This window comes from Falco punctatus, assembly GCF_963210335.1.
Source record: "Falco punctatus genome assembly, chromosome: 1".
Taxonomy (NCBI): Eukaryota; Metazoa; Chordata; class Aves; order Falconiformes; family Falconidae; genus Falco; species Falco punctatus.
In genome coordinates this window covers 27,839,097-27,858,050 of record NC_137580.1, presented here as the reverse complement: position 1 = coordinate 27,858,050, position 18,954 = coordinate 27,839,097, and the positions used below count along the sequence as shown (strand labels likewise).

The following is an 18,954-nucleotide window of genomic DNA, read 5'->3' as shown; positions in this document are numbered from 1 at the left end:
TTTCCAAAGCTTTTTTTTTTTTTTTAAACTCATGAAACTAACCTCCAAGTCACCTGCAAAATTCAAAATATTTACAAGGGACAATTAATTACCAAAAAAAGCCAAAACCCAGGAACAAAAGAAAAAAGAAAAAAGTGGAATAAACAGGAAAAAATATTGTTTCAACACTTTTTAAAGTGCCATCCAAATAGAATTAACTATGATGGACATTTTCACATCTTAAAAAAAAAAGGGGGGGGGGGGGGGGGCACATCTATGGCTTTCCAAATACCCTATATTCCAAACATACCCCATTTTATCATAACTGGGTCACTACAGGATTTCCCTGTTGATGTCAATAAAACTAACAGTTTTGATTTCATGCTACCAAACTGAATGGCCCTTCTGAGATGATGCAGATTGCAGCAAAATACACACACACATAAAACCTTATTAGGAGTATTTTAATTAATTATCAAAAGCTGTGCATTGTGCTAACAGTACTTTTTTCCAGCTAGGGTTTAGACACCTGCTGCTCACAAAAACATGAAGAGAAAAGTTTCACTTTAACAAGTGACATTATGATCTTCAATTTTCAGAGGAATATATAAGTTAAGGAAAGTACAGACCCACACAAAAGCTTTTGGCCAGATGGTATAAATTCTCTTGCATTTACGAAACATCCTCGCAGAAAGGAGGCATTAAACCCCATCAAATTTCAGACTTGTTTAAAATTTGAAATTCAGAAAATTTTTAACTTCTAAACCAAAATAGCAAAATAAATTTTCTTCTTGTGAAAGACACAAATACATATTTAGTAGAAGAACTATATTTTGAGTGTGTACATGCATGCCCAATAACTTTGAAGAACATGCCTTAGACTCCATGGAAGTACAGGCATTTTCTAGAAACCAGTGTAAAGCAGCAACTTCCCACCAACGCATAGAATCAGAAACCTAAAGAGACTGAAGTATGATTTGTGAATTCTTCCCACTTCTGTCCTATTTATTCTAAAACAGCGAAGGGACAGCAGCACAAACAGTTTTGCCATACATTCTTCTGCGCCTGGACCAAGAGAGGGCTGATATCATGACAACAGCAATGCTGCACAGTTGCTTTTGATAAGCAGGAATATTTCTTAACCCAGTCAGTCATTTCAGTATTTTCTCTCCTGGGAAGACATCCTCCTTACATTCAGATCAACCAAAAATAGAGTGGAGTGGGGGGTTTGGTTTGGGTTTTTTTTTTGGTGGTGGGGGTTTTTTTTGGGGGGGCAGTGTTTTTTTTTTTAAAGAAAAATATTTTCTTCTGCTGGCTTCAGATTCACACATAATAATGTGTCTTTATGAGACAAAAAAAGATGAAAATAGCTGATGAATGCACAGAAAGTATTTTGATTTTTTATACAGCAAAAAGACTAATGGACATACATACAGCTACTGCTTAGCAGCTATTCACTTTCATATTTGCCTATAGGCTTTTTGTCATGAAGGTAGTGATTCCACATAAAGAAAACATTGTTAGTATTAAAGTAGAGTAAATATGTAAAAGAAAGTTTCACAAATCAATGCCTTTCACAAATAACCAATCTATTTTTCACTACTTAAATAATGAAATGGTTAGAATATTAAATGCTTAGTTTACTGAACTAGTACATCCATCATAAATACATTTTATTATGAGTTCATATAAACACCATTGCTATTAGTTTTTAGTGGGTTGTGGATTTTTTAGCTTTGATTTAACAGTTAAAGCTAAGAAGGGCAACCATCACAGCTACACAATTTAACCAAAGGCATTCACAACTCAAAGAGTGACCCCATACAATTACAGAGAAGCTATTCAAGTATTTTTGTGATAGTCAAAAATAAAACAAGGTAATCCAGCTCTAAAACATCTACATGTTTTAGATGCTCATGTTTCAGCATTGGGTCTAGAATTAGTATAGCCTTACTGAATCTAAATACCTTTGTCTTAATTAATACAACAGTCTTTATAATTTTTTATTAATATCAGTCTTCCAAAACTCAAAATTATGAGCTAGAAACACCTTATACAACAATCAATTAAATTCAAGCTTACAATGAAATTATTTTCTGCTAATGAGAAGCAAAGGCTAACATCCAACAGAAAACTATGAACTGTTTGCATAAATACAGAGCAACAATACTCTAAAGAAAATACTATGACAAATTGAAAGTAAAAAAAAAAAAAATCCCCAATCCTAAAAAAAAAATCAAAAAAACCCCACAACATACTCCTTTCAAATAACCTTAATACTCTGTTACTAACTACAGAACCAGTTGGTAGAAAGAACACTCAAATTTACATGATCATTAACAAATTATCTCCGCTTACGTTTCTACATTTATCTTTTGTTTGTTTCACTGAGCTACCCATTGTCACAAAACAAACAATACAGGAAGGTCTGGTAGGACCCAGAATAAGCTACAGAAACGTGGCTCCCTTGTAAAGTAATGATTCCACCTGTCTGCTGCATTCTTTTCACTTCTCAGGTTTCACTCCTATCTATCTCCTTATACAAAGAAGAAATAAATCTTTCCCATCTGAATTTAACAAAAGACTAAAAAAGCAAAACTTGCCAACAGCAATATTAACTGTTTCACAGCACATTCTTGGAGTGAGCAACAGGCTTTGATCGCTACTGAAACCGTTATTCTAAAACCATTAATAAACTCTAATGTAGCAAATAGAGGCTTCACTGACATTTTGCAAGTTTACAAATTTGTTTCCTCAATGTTCTGTTAGAACAGCCTTCAAAAATCACACAACAATAAAAAATAAAAATTATTTTGAATCATATACATATTACTACATTCAGATCAGAGGTTATTAAAGAACAGCACCTACAGTGGCAATGTGTACATGGAAAGTGAGATATATATATATATTTATATATATATATGAAGCACTGACTCACACGCTCATTTAACAGCAACATCCTGACCTAGACACCAGCAAACTGAACCTGCTTCATGTCACAGTAAAGCACAGCTATGAAAAACCTGTTCTGGCTCATAACTGAAGGTATGCAGGTGCATCTCACTACAGAGAAATTGCATCAAAACTGCAAAGGCTTAATCAAGGTAACACTGTAAAAGAGAATCTTACAAACAGTAAATTAGAACTAGAACTATAAAATTGCTCAATTTCAGGATATTCAGAAACCCAGCAGCAGCATTTTGTACCAATTGTGGGTGGGAAGGCTTGTAACATGCTACAATGATTTTTGAGAATTGAAAATCCTAAAAAAAATCCTATATTTGCAAGAATGGGCAGCTGAAATCTGCAAACACATGATTAACCCACCACGGCCATGCCATTTAAGCAACTAGGATGAACAAGAATTCGGGAATGAAACAAAATACTGGACTAAAATGAAAAACAGGCAACTCTCATATTAATGGCAAAGCTCCAACTGACATTCACAGAGCTGGAGATTAACCCCAGGTATTTATGTTTAGACCCTACAAGCAACAGCTTTCCTAAACTGTCCTGTATATACTGCAAATGCATCTTTAATTTTTCCATTTAGAAGAACAAACAGCTAGAAAAAAAATCTGCACATGCCTCTTAAGGTTAATTTTAAAATACATCTGTAAGTAGCATAGGAGAATGAAATATAGCTCTGCAGATGAAAGAGCCACACAATTAGAAGACCTGAACAGTCAGCACCACAGAATCATGCAGAACTGTGATGAGATAACATCCTCTACTTTTGTACCTACAGTGCACTCTATTAACCTTTATTTTTATTTCTCCCTGTAAAATTCCAGTACAACTTCACCTGCATATATTAAGAGATATGTTTCTGATATTCCATAACTCATCAGTGACAGAAGTAAGAAAAAGATAGAGCCTTCAAAACAGAGCTTTATGTAGATGCAACCCTTTTCTTTCTGCATTAACATATATTGCTGAGAAAACTAATTAAGACATACAAGTTTCACATCTAAAATTGTACAGATTTACCATAAGCAAGTCCAAGTACCCAAGATCATCCTCAAATCAGGCTTCTAAGTTTTACCAACTGCACATTGCCATTAAATAAAATGGAAAAGACAAAACTAATTATATATCATCCTTTTTTAGCTGTAGAAAGAAAGTGAGAAACCTGTAAATACCTATCCCACAGGAACATTACAGAGCACACAGAAAACACACAAACAGCTTATGGGTCTATGCATAATTTATGCAAATTATTTCTTTCTTGATAAATCACACAAAACCAGAAGGCACCTCTTCTGGGTGGTTTGTTCTAAAGGAATTAAAACAATAGATGCTAGAACCGCCCTCGCTTCTTTGTGAAAAAAAGAACTGCAAGGTGAAACAAACCAACCTGGAAGTCAGAATCCATCTCCCACCTGTGTATCAGTAATGACCAGTCAGCACTGTCTCCTCTTATGGCTACTCAGAACTAATGAATTTTGCCTTGATCAGTTCTTCAACTTTTGTTATGACCCCCATCTCCTGCCTCATCAGTTTCCTTGCAGCCCAGTAAATTGGCAGCTGCCTAGTTCCTTCAGGGGAGAGAAACGACAGTCAATTGTAATAATGGGCTGCAATTACTCCTGTGTTGCAGGAACTGAGCTGCTGTTGCTGACTGCTGTCATTTTATCTGCCTTTGAACTTCTTTATGACCCCATGGCAAGAAATTACAGCCCTTGGCTGGAAAAAACATCACACCTCTCATCAGCACACAATGTCCTGTGGAGCCTCTCAAACAAGTGCCAGATGGGCTGATTGTGGAACAGGAAGCAGTATACAAAGCCACATTAATTATACCAATGAAGCCACTCTGCTCCAAGACCTTTTTCAAACCGCACTCATGTATCTCTAACACAGCTCTGCATATGGGACTTAAGACTGTAGACATGTATAAAAGTGGACAAATGTAATACAGTGGATATAGACTCCTCTTTGCTTAGATTTGGAGTATAGAAACCTGTACAATTTGAAAACATTGGACAGTACGAGAAAGAGACAATAATTGTGCTATAATCAAAGGGGAGTCATATCCAGTGGCCAGCCCTGGTTTTTTTTTTTTTTAGTATCTTAACTCACCTTAAACAAATAAATTGACAAAAGCTGTAATACTCAATTAAATATTAGATATCACAATCCCCAAAAGGATTATCAAAGTCAATAATTAAAGTGTTTTATCTCCATGAGTAAAACACGCTCCTTGGCCATTGCATTCTTTGGCTCAACTTGTGGGCTTTTTTTCTTTCAAAGCTACTTTTATTGGAAATATTGCAAAAGTACAACATAAAGGCCCCTCAAAAGATGAAAAAAAAAAAAAACCACCGAACCCAACCAACTAAAAGTTGTTTGAAATGCTCAAAACATACTAATGTCACCAGGTGTCACTTGAAAAAAAAAAGCAAGATTACTTTCATCTTTTATTTCCTGAATCATTCCTTTCCATCTCCTCTGTTATGAATTGAATATATTTTCCTTTTCAACCACTGTCCAGCCCTGTTTACATGGTCCTCCACCATCGCCAATTATTTTGGCAACTAAGTGAAGGTAATGCTACAATTCAGTCGTATAGTTCAAGCATTTCTTTAAAAGTGTTAGACATTAATCACTCTGGTGGATCTCTAGCCCGGGTCTGACCTACATGCTGAGATGGAAATAACTTTTGAGTGAAGTTTTCTTGAAATATCTGTAAGATATTGATTTTTAATGAATGAATTTTAAAACATGTCATCTCTAACAAGGTAGTATTTTGCATGCAAAATATTTAAAAGGGATAATCTCATTTAATAACAATGACATTGCAGTATTTCATGAGGCAATAATTCAGCTTGAGCTGATTAAGTACAAATTTGTTGGCCTAGCAATTTATTTATCAGGGACAGAAATTATTGCCAAGACCACACACTGGGGTACTCCCCACATTCTTATTATGTTGTAAAAGATGAAGTCCCTTCCGTTTGCTTTAAGGATAGTGCATTTGTCTAGAATAAAATTTGTAGATATAAAAGAGTGGAGTAAGGAAAATAATGTCTTCTTATTACCTGAACAATGTCATACTGCGCCAAACAACATAAAGAAACCAGAAAAAACCAAAAACACAATTTATTTGAGATCCAAAAAATTAAAATGTCACTCAAGCTACAATGATATTGAAGTTCTCAGTATTTTAAGGAGCATCTTTACAATGCTTATTTTAAAACACCCACTTTGCATAACTGACAAAAACTCAAATGGCCTAATTATTTTAGTAGTCCATTAGTAATTCCAATCTGTTCTCTCCACTGCCAGCAACAACACTGTTCACAACTCTAGTGCATGCTGTGCAGAAGACAACAGTTCTGGAGCACGGCTCCACTGTTCAATCAGTTTCTTGTAACAAAAAAAAATGGGGGGGTGAAAGACTATAAAGTAAAAACATAAAAGGGAGAATTAACTACAAATTCTGGGCATCTTACATTCTAGTGGTCCTTACCCTGCTGAACTCCAACAGAGACTGAAATGAGACTGTTATAGATTTGCTAATAAGATTGATTGACTTTATTTGATTGATTATTTGATTTTATAAAATTATTTTATAGAATAGAAATATAGAAGGTTAAGAAATATATTTTAATGAAACTTATCGTTGCAGAGTAAAAGCTGCTATGAGATCCTCTGTACATCCTGTACCACGGCTAGAAGAATGGGCTAGAACCATTGTTAAAACTTAGGTAATAACTTTAGGGTTTGAAAGGTTTCTTTGTATTTGACCAGTCTTCTGTATGTAGAAGGTGTATTGAAATGTCAGAATATGAGATGAATGGAATCTGGGGAGAGTCGACTGGAACAGCTTGTGGTTACCTGCCAGGAAACCGTGAACTTTAGTAAAAGGTAATTTCGGCAGGGGGAGATTGCCACCACCGACTCATATACCACCTACCCAAATCGTACCCCAGACCCATTTCTGGACCTTTCTAAGCTCTACTGCGCAGAATCGGATATGGGAGGAGAATATGTTAATGATTTACGGGAAACATCATGGTTATGCATGAATACTTAATGAATATGTATGAATAAGTTCTATATATGGGGTCTAATTTTGCGACTTGGTGCGTGTTGATAGTGAGAGGACTCGCTCACGTACCCGGCTGTCAATAAAGAAGTGTCTGCTTATCTACATCACATTGGTGTCGATAAGTTCTTCATTCCAAGATTTCGGTAACAAGACTACCCAATCTTGAAAATCACCACAAAGTAACATTGGAGATCATGAATGCCAAAACAGGTTTTCTTTATGAACACTGTGCTTTTCCAGCTTGTTCAGCTACTGTAAAACTTAATACATTATGATCAATCACCTGCTTTTAAGTGCTTGAGTGTCTAGACATTACAGTGTTAGATATAAAGCACATTAATGAATTGTAGACATACTCTTTGGTCTCCTGCTGGTGCATGCAGGATTTCATTTAGTATTGCAACCAAGGAGAACATTTTGATCATCATAATATAACTGCCAGTGTCCATCTAATCATCATTGTCATAGATTAGCTTTTCAACTTCCAACTGGACAAAAGAATAGCCCCACCTCTCTGTTAAAGTTTAGCTTTCAGAAAAGGATATCCATACAACTTAACTCTTTATCATATAGACAATGTACCAAAAAAAAATAATATATCCTTTTGTGACATTGCTTGTCTGAGCTCTGTCACACCAATTAAAGATTAAATTAATCAAATGCATTTAGTTAATTGAGTTATAACAGATTTCGAAAATGGCAAGTCAATAGCAGAAGATATATGCTAAATAATTAAAAATTTGCAATGGCATATCATGGTATTTGTAATTAATTAAGAAATTGAATTCACATACACTATCATAACATATGTTTGTACCTATCTTTAACTTTGTGGAATGAACACTTCAGCAAGGATATGTTGTCCACACTGTCTCAAAAATGCTCTGCTCTTCACTGTTGTAACAGCTTTATAATTTTACAAAAATATTAGTATTTCAGCTGTGCTAATTAGCTTAATACCTGAAGTAAAGGACGCAGGCTGAGGCAAAAAATGTAATCAGTGTTGCCACTGGTATGTTTAAAATTACTTTTGAGCCAAACGCAGCAAATGAATAGAAGTAACAGGAAAAACATGTTTTACATTGCCCTCAATTTATAGAAGAAAAAACAAACCAGAGCTACTGAGTAGTTTTTCAGCATGTATGAGAACCAACCAATATGTTTACAATTAATCAGGAATCAACTAGGTGCAAAATAGCATTCTAGCTGCATTTAATTCCATAGTATATTGACCTATTGAAAGTAGAAAGATCTAAGTATTCTTGAAAAAAAAAAAAAAAAACCCACCACTTTTTTTTTTCAGTTTGTCATCTCAAACCTTGTTGCACTCAGAAAAAAGAAAACTTTACTTAAGTGTATGCATACAGATATACGCACACATGCTGATTATACAGTCTTTCAGGTTCACTGAATGCAGAAATAACTGTTCATGTGATTTAAACTATAAAAAAAAAAAAAATGCAGACCTGGTCTACTATTATAAAGTAAAAATGCAGACCTGGTCTACTATTATAAAGTAAAGTACACATAATGATGCTCTGCTTCCTATATATAGGGCTTTTCATCCAATAGATTATTTTACCATGGGACTGAGGCCAAGATAGTAGTTCTCAAATGCAGTAACATGCATAGTGAAGGATAATGCTCTCAGGTAATTCCAGTACTGATAGAGAAAAATGGATTTCCCCAATACTGCATTAACAGTGTTATAACCGTATGACAAGTAGATTAAAACCTTCTTCAATTGCTTACACACATGCTGTGAAACTCTGGAAAATCTTTTTTCTTCATAATATTCAAACTACTTGTCTTCACTGTTAATTTTTACATAATCAAGGTCACTGGCTGTATACATATTACTCATCCAGAAAGCTTGGCTGAGCATTACTGAGAAGCTGGTAACCTTGTCATTTCCCTTCCTCCTTCCCTACCCTCCACCCCAAATCAAATTAATCATGAAGCTTTAGATCATTGTGGAAGCATTAGGCTTTCTGCCATGTTTCATGATTGCTTTAGGTGTACTTACATCTCAATGAGATCTTAATAGCATTAAAAAAAATGAACAAGACATATAAAATCCTCATAGAGCCAAAGTTTAACTGCTCATAGAAGAGCTTAACCTACGTTTTTAATTTTTATTTGATAAAATTCCTGTTAATGTTTTTTTCCATGTTTTTTAATAATATCTTCAACAATCTAGAACAACGTGCCACAACATTATTTTTGAATGTAAAATGTAGATCTTCCCTGTAAAGGTGGTCACTGACACTTTTCTTGTCTGATTCAACTACCTTACTTTTTTAAAATCCATTTTTTAATCTTTTTGGGACTAGATGTGTGATTCGTTTAAAACTGAGGAAACAGTCAGAACAACAAGAAACCTTTTCTCCACTCAACATAAGTACCTGCAATCGCTGATTTTGTATTGAACAGCAAGCAAAAAACAAGTTTTCAAGCTTTCTTACAGAATTTGAGTTATTTCCTGTTTAATTGTTTCTGATGTCATGCACAGCAATCAATCTTTGCCATGATTTTTAGTGTGGAAGATTGGAATTAATTTCTTGCCAAGGAGTGCTGCAAAATTAGGAATATGACCTTAATCTACTGTACTTAAAAGAGACTAGATCATTTGCTTCCACCAGTGTACCAGTATATTTGATCTTAAAACACTTACTCATATTAATCTTTCCTTCTCCAATATGTTTTGGGGTTCTTTTGTTTTAGTTTTTTAACATCTTGCTACAGAATTGTATCATTCTGAAGTAGAGTAAATCCCAAATGAACCAAACAAGGACAAAGGAGGACAAATGTTCATTTCTTTTTGTATCACATCCACCTATTTAAGGTGTTCCAGGCCAGGCTTATTCATGTAAACGTGTTTGATCTTAGTCTGCACCAGCAATCAAGTAGAGAACTCTTTCTTTAGAGAGCTTCACAGTTATAATTACAAACAGCTTATCACCATAAAATCTCCAAAAGGACAAGTGTTCTCGGAGTGGTGGGGTGGGGCAAGGATGGGAGATGGGGAACAGGACACTGATGATAAAGTTTCTTGTTCTCTTATACTCAGGAATTCCACCTTCCACTACCCCACCCGAGTGCTTATCAGGCACTTCTCTCTCCTCTCACTTACCACCTATCAACTATCTCAAAAAGTCTTCCCATTCCACCTCCCACTGTCTTTTGTTGCCTTTGATTCCCTGCCTCTTTTTTCCATCTACCTTCCTTTCCGAAACAGTCAGTTGTTTTGCTCAGGGTTCCTCATTAGATCTCAAAATCTTTAAGCAACTAATTTGCTTTCTACTCAACCTACATTCAATTCCCCTCCCAAACACTTCAACCCCTCTGTCATATTGCTGTTGCCATCACCTTGGACTCATTTCCTATTCACAGATATTATCACAATGATACAACAAAGAGTCTAAATACATTAAAAAGGCTTTCTCATGCTGCCTTAGCATGACAATTACTACTCATCTTCAGAACTTCATTTAAGTATTCTTCTCTGTCCACCTTCCATTGTTAGACACTTTCTACTGTACTTAATAGATTCTTTACTTAATTTTTTTAAGGGTTTCTCTATCTCTTCCATCATGATCACGATAATTAATCAGGATTACATTTTCTCCAGGGAAAAACTGAACAGTTCCTAATGAACAATCCCCTTGCAAAGGTTCATTATAAATTCCCATTTCTACATACCAAAAAAGTCACAGACTTCTAAGTCTGCCCCTGAATCCCAACCACATCATCTCTGGCACTGTATTTCACACAATCATAGAACAGTTTGGGTTGGAAGGGACTTTTAAAGATCATCTAGTCCAATTCCCCTCCATGGACAGGGACATGTTTTACCAGATCATGTTGCTCAAAGCACTCGCTCCCCTTTGAGCCTGTGTTTCTTAAGAGACAAGAACACATCTCTGTTCTTACGCACACAGAGATAAATGCACACATCCCTTCCACTTCCCTCCACTGACATTCGCATCACTTCTCCTTCAGAACGTCAAGCTCAAGCATCATCTTTGACTTGTCCTTCCATCTATCCTCTTATCGGTTCTCTACATTATCATACCCTTTGCCATCTTCTAAGTCTTTAATATAATTTCCTGTAATACATCTTTTCATGTTGCCCAGTTCTGCTTTAAATGCACCATTAGCATTAGAGAGGAAATGAAAATTACTAGGCACTCTCTTACCGGTTCACTCAACATGAATAAACATTTCCATCTGCCACAGAGCAAATCATTTCAGTCTTTGAAAAAACAAAACCCCCTTTGAAATAAGTAAGAGCATTGAGCCAACATGAAACAAGAGATTTTCAATAAGAAATGGATACTACTGCTTGTACATAACAGAGACAATACTCGTCACTATTCAAGATTTAACTTGGAGTCACGCATGGAGGACAAAAGTCAGAAATAATTATGGTGCACAGCCATACATACCATTTCCCAGTCTTTATATTTGGCAAAGTTTCCTCAAATATCCCAGTTAGATGTATCTATCTCAAAACCACCCAAAGCAGTAACAAAGAGGATCCTGAATTCTCTCTACCAAAGCCAAATTCTAGTGCAAACACTGTGACAACTAGGCCCTCCCTGACATTAGATGCAAGTGAATCTTAAATATACCCTAACGAAGAGGGTATATTCTAGCAGACCAGGCAAGCATCTGTCAGAGCCCTTGTGATGGCCACAGAGGGGAGGTTATCACTGACACCATCACAGCAGACTGACATTTCAAGCCAACATTTAAGCTGTCAGGAAGGATCAGATGACATGTTTTTATTTGAGCACGAATGATTTTGAAATAGAAATGGGAATTTCAGCAAGTTGCAGGTTGAACAAATTCATTCTGTACGATCTATTTTTCACTTTTGCTCCAGAGAGGAAGTTTAAGAAATTCACACTACATGGAGAGTCAAAGAAATTGATGGTTTCATAATAGCACTATATCACTGCCAGAAGCTCAAGCTAAACCAATCACTTTTTAACTAGAAATGGGCCGGAGACATGATGTTCTGATCTCAATCTAAACTTCAAGAAGTTCATGGTGGTTATGTTAGGATTTGGCATTTGGCTTAGGATCCTCTCCACTTTTGAGAATGAAAAAAACCTTTTAAAGTAACAGTGGACTCTCCTTTATCAAGAGAAATCAATGAATCAGCTTGGTCTGATCTCATTTTGACGTTATAAGAAGTCTAAATAGGTGTCTTTTAGCACTGCAATTATACTAAACCCTCTAAGTCTCTCTGGGAGTCGTTCTAGTATGGATGTGAATTCAAATATGAACAGGATTTGAGGACAGCCCTAGACATATTTGCCTGGTAATTACTGGCTAAAGTGCAAACTTACGATGGGAAAGATTTTTAGAACAATAGAGCCCTCTAATGGATTAACCCTGTATTACTGGGGTTTTCTTCAGTGCTGCGGTAAAAATAATTCGGTTTTCAGCTTGAAAATAAAACACAAGAGGTACCAAGAGAAGAATTACAGACTATGAAAGCTTAAAGACAGAAGCTATTTCTTCCAAATCCCAAATAGCCAGAAATCACATAAAGAGACACCGTTCAAATGGAAGATCTAAAATGAAACCTCTTAGGACCATTTGATATTTTTGGTTTTAAGTAAATAAGCTTTGGGAAGAAGCTGGGTTTGCACCATTGTTTGTAATATTCATACACACAGAAGGAGCTGACAGGCTGCAGCATATCTAACCTTCATTCTGTTTCAGGGCTTGATTCTGGTTTGCCTTCTGCTGCACAGCAGTCCATGATCTCTGCAGAGCATCCATGTAGCAGAAGGGAATAAATATCTTTTAGAAAGGCTATGTAAGGGTGTGCTTTCGTGATCAGCTAAAGCAAATCTGAAATCAATGATGTTGAAAGGGCAGAGCAGATGCAACTTGCCATACAGCTGCGCAAGCAATAGAACCAACACACACGTGCACACACAAAATAATAATCTCAAAAAAACTGTAAGAAAGGAAATTTACTTGGGGGGGAGGGGGGAGAGCAGTCTTTGATTATCTTAGATATTCATAATTGAAAAGTGAAGGGCTCTGGAACAGTTTTGTATCAACATACACAGTCAGGAAAACTGACTCAGCACAGTGGGCATAGCTGGGAGTGTCCCACATCAACAGAGAAAGATCAAAGGAGTACTTGAAGCAAGAGAAATGCTCCCAATAGTTACATGCAGGTAGAGTAAGAAAGAAAGCAAGAAATGGATGCCTGGTACAGAGACACTCAAGAGGGACTCTGCTAGTTTCAGATGACCTACCGCTGGGCACAAGTGTGTATATCTCATTGAAGTACCACATTTGTCCCTTAATCAAGAAGCTCAGAAAAGCCATAAGGGAGCATTAAAATGTATTCAGGGGCATAAGATGAATACAGTATTGATTCTGAAGGTAAAAGCAGCTCATTACAAACTGCTTCCACAAAGACAGGACTCTCATTGATGAAAACCCATTCCAGGGATTCCCACTGATGAAATACCTGGAAACCCCATAACAGAACAGTAACATTGAGCACTACAACACTGTGGGTGATCCCACAGGCAGAGACTGTAAACTAAGTTGGTTGACTTCATTCTTTCTACTGGAATGACATGAAAGAACCTCAGTGAAGCACAGGGTCTCAGGGTGGGCTGATGGCATTTGTCTTTTGGGTTTGTTCCTCCTTAAAGACCTCTAGCTCTAATCTTTACTTAAATAAACAAATTGGCAGGTCACCTATTTGTTACAGTAATCAAGACTGAGAATTTCAGTATAGCTGAAGAGTACTATGCTCAACTATGAAAACCAGCTTCTCTCCATGGTGCTCATTCAGCAAAACAACATGCTGCAGGCTTAAATTGAAATGACATGTAGCCAATACACTTCTGGTAAAATATTACATGTCAAAATCATTTGTGGAGTTTTGTTATAGCTACAAATCAGCATAAATCCACAAACTGCATCACATTTGACCCTGCCTAAACACCAGGTGCCCACCAAAGCTGCTCTCTCACTCCCCTCCTCAGCTGGACAGGAGAGGTCAAATATAACGAAAGGCTCATAGGTCAAGATAAGGGCAGGCAGAGATCACTCACCAATTACCATCATGGGCAAAACAGACTTGACCTTGGGAAATTAATTTATTACCAATCAAGTCAAAGTAAGGTAATGAAAATAAAACCAAATCTTAAAAACATCTTCACACCACCCCTCCCTTCTTCCGAGGCTTAACTTCACTTCCAGTTTTCTCTACCTTCTCCCCCCACAGCAGTACTGGGGAATGGAGGCTGCAGTCAGTTCATTACAAGTTTTCTGCCAGTCCTTCCTGCTCAGTGGGAGGGCTCCTCAAACTCTTCCCTTGTTCCAGTGTGGGGTCCCTTCCACAGGAGACAGTCCTTCATGAACTTCTCTAATGTGAGTCCTTCCCACAGGCTACAGTTGTTCTTGAACCCCACATGAGGTCACAAGTCCTACCAGCAAACGTGCTCAAGCCTGGGCTCCTCTCTCCACAGATCCACAGGCCCAGCCAGCATGGGTTTCCTGTGGGATCACAGCCTCCTTCAGGCATCCACCTGCTCTGGCATGGGGTCCTCCCCGGCCTGCAGGTGGATATCTGCTCCATTGTTAACCTCCATGCTCTGTAGGGTTCCCCTGCCACACCATGGGCTTCAGCATGGGCTGCAGGGGAACCCTACAGAGCACTGGCACCTGGAGCACCTCCTCCCCCTGCTTCTTCACTGACTTTTGCTGTCTGCTGAGTTGTTTCTCTCACATATGCTCACTCCTCTCTCCAGCTGCAGTTGCTGTTGTACAGGATTTCCACCACCACCACCCCCCACCCCACCTCCACACACACACACACCCCTTCTTAAATATGCTATTCCAGAGGTGCTACCACCGTTGCTGAGCGACTCTGCCCTGGTCAGTGGCAGATCCATCTTGAAGCTGGCTGGCATTGGCTCCATCAGACATACGTGAAGCTTCTGGCAGCTTCTCATAGAAGCCACCCCTGTAGCCCTCCTCCCTCCCACCCCTCAAAACCTTGCCATTCAAACTCAATACAATGTTTTTGGTTAGTTGGTTGTTGAGTGACCTCAAAGAATGTGCCTGACAAGTAAAACTTCCTTGGAATGCAGTAAGTGAAAAGAAAAAACAAAGGTCTTTCTGAGTCTCAAATTTCCTGGCATACTCTGGGAAAGAATAGTAACATCTACTATTGAACATTATGTGGTCCCTCAAGACCATCTAAATAATTTCACACTTAAAGAGGATAATAGGAGAGGAAGTGAGAACAACTCCAAAATGACAAGTCTTACTGAGACACCATTCACATTTGAAAGAGGAGTTTGTCTGTATGCAGATCTGAGGGAAAATGAGAACAAGGCAAGCACATAACGCCACCTCCCCCAAATGCCCTCCCAGGTTCCAGCTAATCATGGCTCCTCAGTTTCCTCAGGCGGAAACAACACCTTCCATTTAATGTCCTGCAATAGATTTTTTCTTCCACTAGCTCACAGAGTCATTCACTCATTCACTGAACCCCATTATCCCCATTTACCCCCATCTACAGCACCCTAAAGAGTTCCACAGTGTCCTGGTTTCAGCTGGGACAGAGTTAACTTCCTTCCTAGTAGCTGGTGCAGTGCTGTGGTTTTGGATTTAGGGTGAGAATAAAGTTGATTACAAAAGTGCTTTGTTGCCAGCTGGGGTTAAACCACAACACACAGCCAACTACTTTATACCATACTATAGTCATGCCCAAAACATAACAAAAAGCCTCAGATTTTGGGACCTGAAATGATAGTCCTACTTCATGTTTTTTACTACTGGATTTGTTTAAAATTTTACAGTGCACAAGAGAAACAGTCCTATCTAGGTTCTTCAAAACACAAAAAACATCAGTTTTGAGCATTTAGCTGAAATATCACTTAAATAACACAATCTATTTCTGCATAGCAAACTTTCCAGATGACTGTATTATAGGACAGTGAAACCAATGAGCAAAATAAGCCTTCTGATTTAGTAGAGTGCTTATAGCACATGTTTTAAGAGTGAATTAATCCCAGCCCTGCCACTAACCTGTTGTGACACTCAGGGCTTCTCACTTCACCTCACTATATATTCATTTTTTCCACTGTACAATCAACATAATGATACTTCACCTGCTTTTTGAAGCCTTTGAGAATTGCAGCAATAAAGTACTACATAAAAAGAGATATGCATTTCTATTGAAATTCACCTATTCACAGAGCCATCAATTTCCAACTCACTAGTTAAACCATCTTTATAAGCGTTCATTCACAAAAAGCATATGAAAAATTTACCTGCTCATTTTTGCAGATCCACACAGTATTCCCCTGAAGTAGAATAAAGATTTTGGCTTTGTATCCTTTCAGCTCAAGATAGCCACTTTTCTCAGGGGTGACAGAAGTTCGAGACTGAGAGTTATTATCAGACTGTGATTTCAAGGCATTGAGCATTGTATTAACCCAGGCATTCCTTTCTTCTAAACAAGAAAAAAATGAGACAAAGACATACGGTTAAGCAGCAGCTTCATTCTTCTCCACTCATTGGCTTTCCTGTTCTTCCTACTATGCTATGCTGGTTGATGGTATAGCTATCAGAGAGAACATCCACCTTGAAGAGGAGGTGTACATAAAAATAACATGATAGACCATGTCAGTGGATATGTTAGCAAAGACAGCCATTCAATTAATTCCCAACAATCAACAAACAGAAGTTAGACAAACTGATTATCAAGATTCTTAAAAATGTGACTACTAGTTCTAAGATGCTTAATTCCAGACAGCTTAAAGACTGAGGTGGTAGACAGGTGGCATGTTATACCTTCTGGAAGCCAGATCAATGGGAAATACAGAAGTTATGTAAGCAAAAACCTGGGAGCCTAAATATCATCTGTCACTGAAGAAGTAAGCCATCACCAATGCTATTTTCTATGTTTGGCCATGCTTTTAAGGAACAACATTTTGAAATTTACAATCTATTCCATTAAGGTGTAGTGGTTAAGCTTGATATTGTCAAGGGTACTGAATAATCAAGAAAATGCATGTTTGAATATCATTGCATTCATTATTAATTTAACATCTCACAAATACACGAACACAGGTAGGTGAAGTAATAAATTTCCACTGTCTCATTCACTGTTCGGATATTTCACCAGAGTATGATCAATATATTTTAATGCTGAATACTCTGAATGCATTAGACTTGCCCCACGCAATTGGAACATCGTGAATATTTCAACTCTGATTTGGAAGGTTCAGGCTGTAAAACATACTGGGGGGTGGGGGGAGAAAAGGTCTATCCACAGTGTACGTAAAGTTGACACAATTAGTGTCAAACACTGCAAAGAGCACCATTAAATCAGTAATGTGCTTGCTTCATAAATGTCATGTGTGCAACAAGAAAGAACAAATACACAAATTTAAGCATCAGAAAATAGTCTAAAGAAAAGGAAGATAGCAGCCTGACAGACTAGCACATGGAAGGCAATCCAAGTGCTCCCCTTAGAAGTTTTTTTTTAAAACACACTCCTTGAAAGTACATTGAAAAGTGAAAAGACCACTGGAATATTTTAGTATAGTTGAGGGCATCAAATTACTCAAGAAGGTTTTTTTTAATGGTATTCCACTTCAATTAAGCAAAATCTCACTGCATCTGAGCAGATTATGCTCTATTTCATTGCTATCCCGTAACTACCAATTTTTTGCCCTGAAATGCCCCCAAACTTTCCAAAGCATTATATAGTTTTTCCCTCCAGATACTTAAATCAATCCAAAAATAGTGTATTTTGATATACCAAAAAATAATAAATCAGAGCAGTGAAAGTAAACAAGACAAGCACTATAACCCACTGATTATATATTATATATATAATTAGATATATAATATATATATATTATATACCAACTTTGGTACCAAGGGACACAGGCCAATGAAGACTGATAGCATTCTTTATTTTGATACTCCAGCAGACAGAAAGAAAAGTTAATAAATAAGGTCCACAGGATGAAATATTTATAAAAGTCTTGATTCCAAGGTCTTTGAAAAGTAGTAATTACCCTTCAAATAGTCCCAGAACAGTTCCCAACCACAAATCCACAGAAGGAGTAGTATCAAGTAACAGTTTGTGCACATAACAGAAAGCAAGCAGGGTTATTTACATAATTTACTATGAATACATCATCCAGCTCAGGCCACTATGTTCAAAGATAGTTACATACTAAATAAAAACTCAATTTTAGGTATAAAAAGTGGTTGCTCTGAATATATTTCATAAGTCAGTATAAGCTGTTAACATTTTTATAGTATTCAAAGTCAATGGTCCATAAAGCAAATTACAGCCCTACAAAACATCTTAGTAGATGGCTATGTTCCAATTGATAACCCTCCCCCCCAAAAAAAAAAATCGGAAAAGAAAGGCAAAAATAATAAAAATAGACATACTTTTTAAGTCAGCTAAGAGCATAAAAGTGCCTGAAATGATTTGAGCCAAACCTGATAAGAAGGATTTGTTCACTGATGCTGCACTACTGTTACAGCCTGCAGCAAACATTTACAACCAAGCTATAACCCATAAAAATGGGATTTGATAATGGAAATGCTGACAGACCCTTAGCTATAATGGGTCTGGCATGTACCTCTGTAAATACATATTGCATATCTTTTTTTCCTAAGTATTCTATTTATTTGATTGTTTCTATAAATAAGTTATACACATGCACTGACATTGATTGGTTCCACATATTACAGCTGTAGGTTGATAAAGCATTAGATTAGAAGGCATACTAATTTCCCTACTACAATTTTCATTTGTATTCTCTATCAATATATGGCTGAAAATATCATATAAGGCAGCAAACAAAGACAGACAGAAAAACCTAGATTTCTTTTGA

The 18,954-nt window shown here is 37.0% G+C and overlaps 1 protein-coding gene across 7 annotated transcripts in view; it reads right to left on the bottom strand.

Annotated features, from left to right (window-relative positions):
* The window catches only part of ARAP2 (ArfGAP with RhoGAP domain, ankyrin repeat and PH domain 2), a 143,502-nt gene that overhangs the window by 80,206 nt on the left and 44,342 nt on the right, over positions 1–18,954 (bottom strand). For all 7 annotated transcript variants that reach the window (XR_013929704.1, XM_080397040.1, XM_080397039.1 and 4 more), the window contains one exon: positions 16,363–16,544. Coding sequence is in view for 6 of the 7 variants with exons in the window: in XM_080397040.1 (XP_080253166.1) it covers positions 16,363–16,544 (182 nt within the window). In the remaining variant the exon portion in view is untranslated. The remainder of the gene's footprint in view (positions 1–16,362; positions 16,545–18,954) is intronic.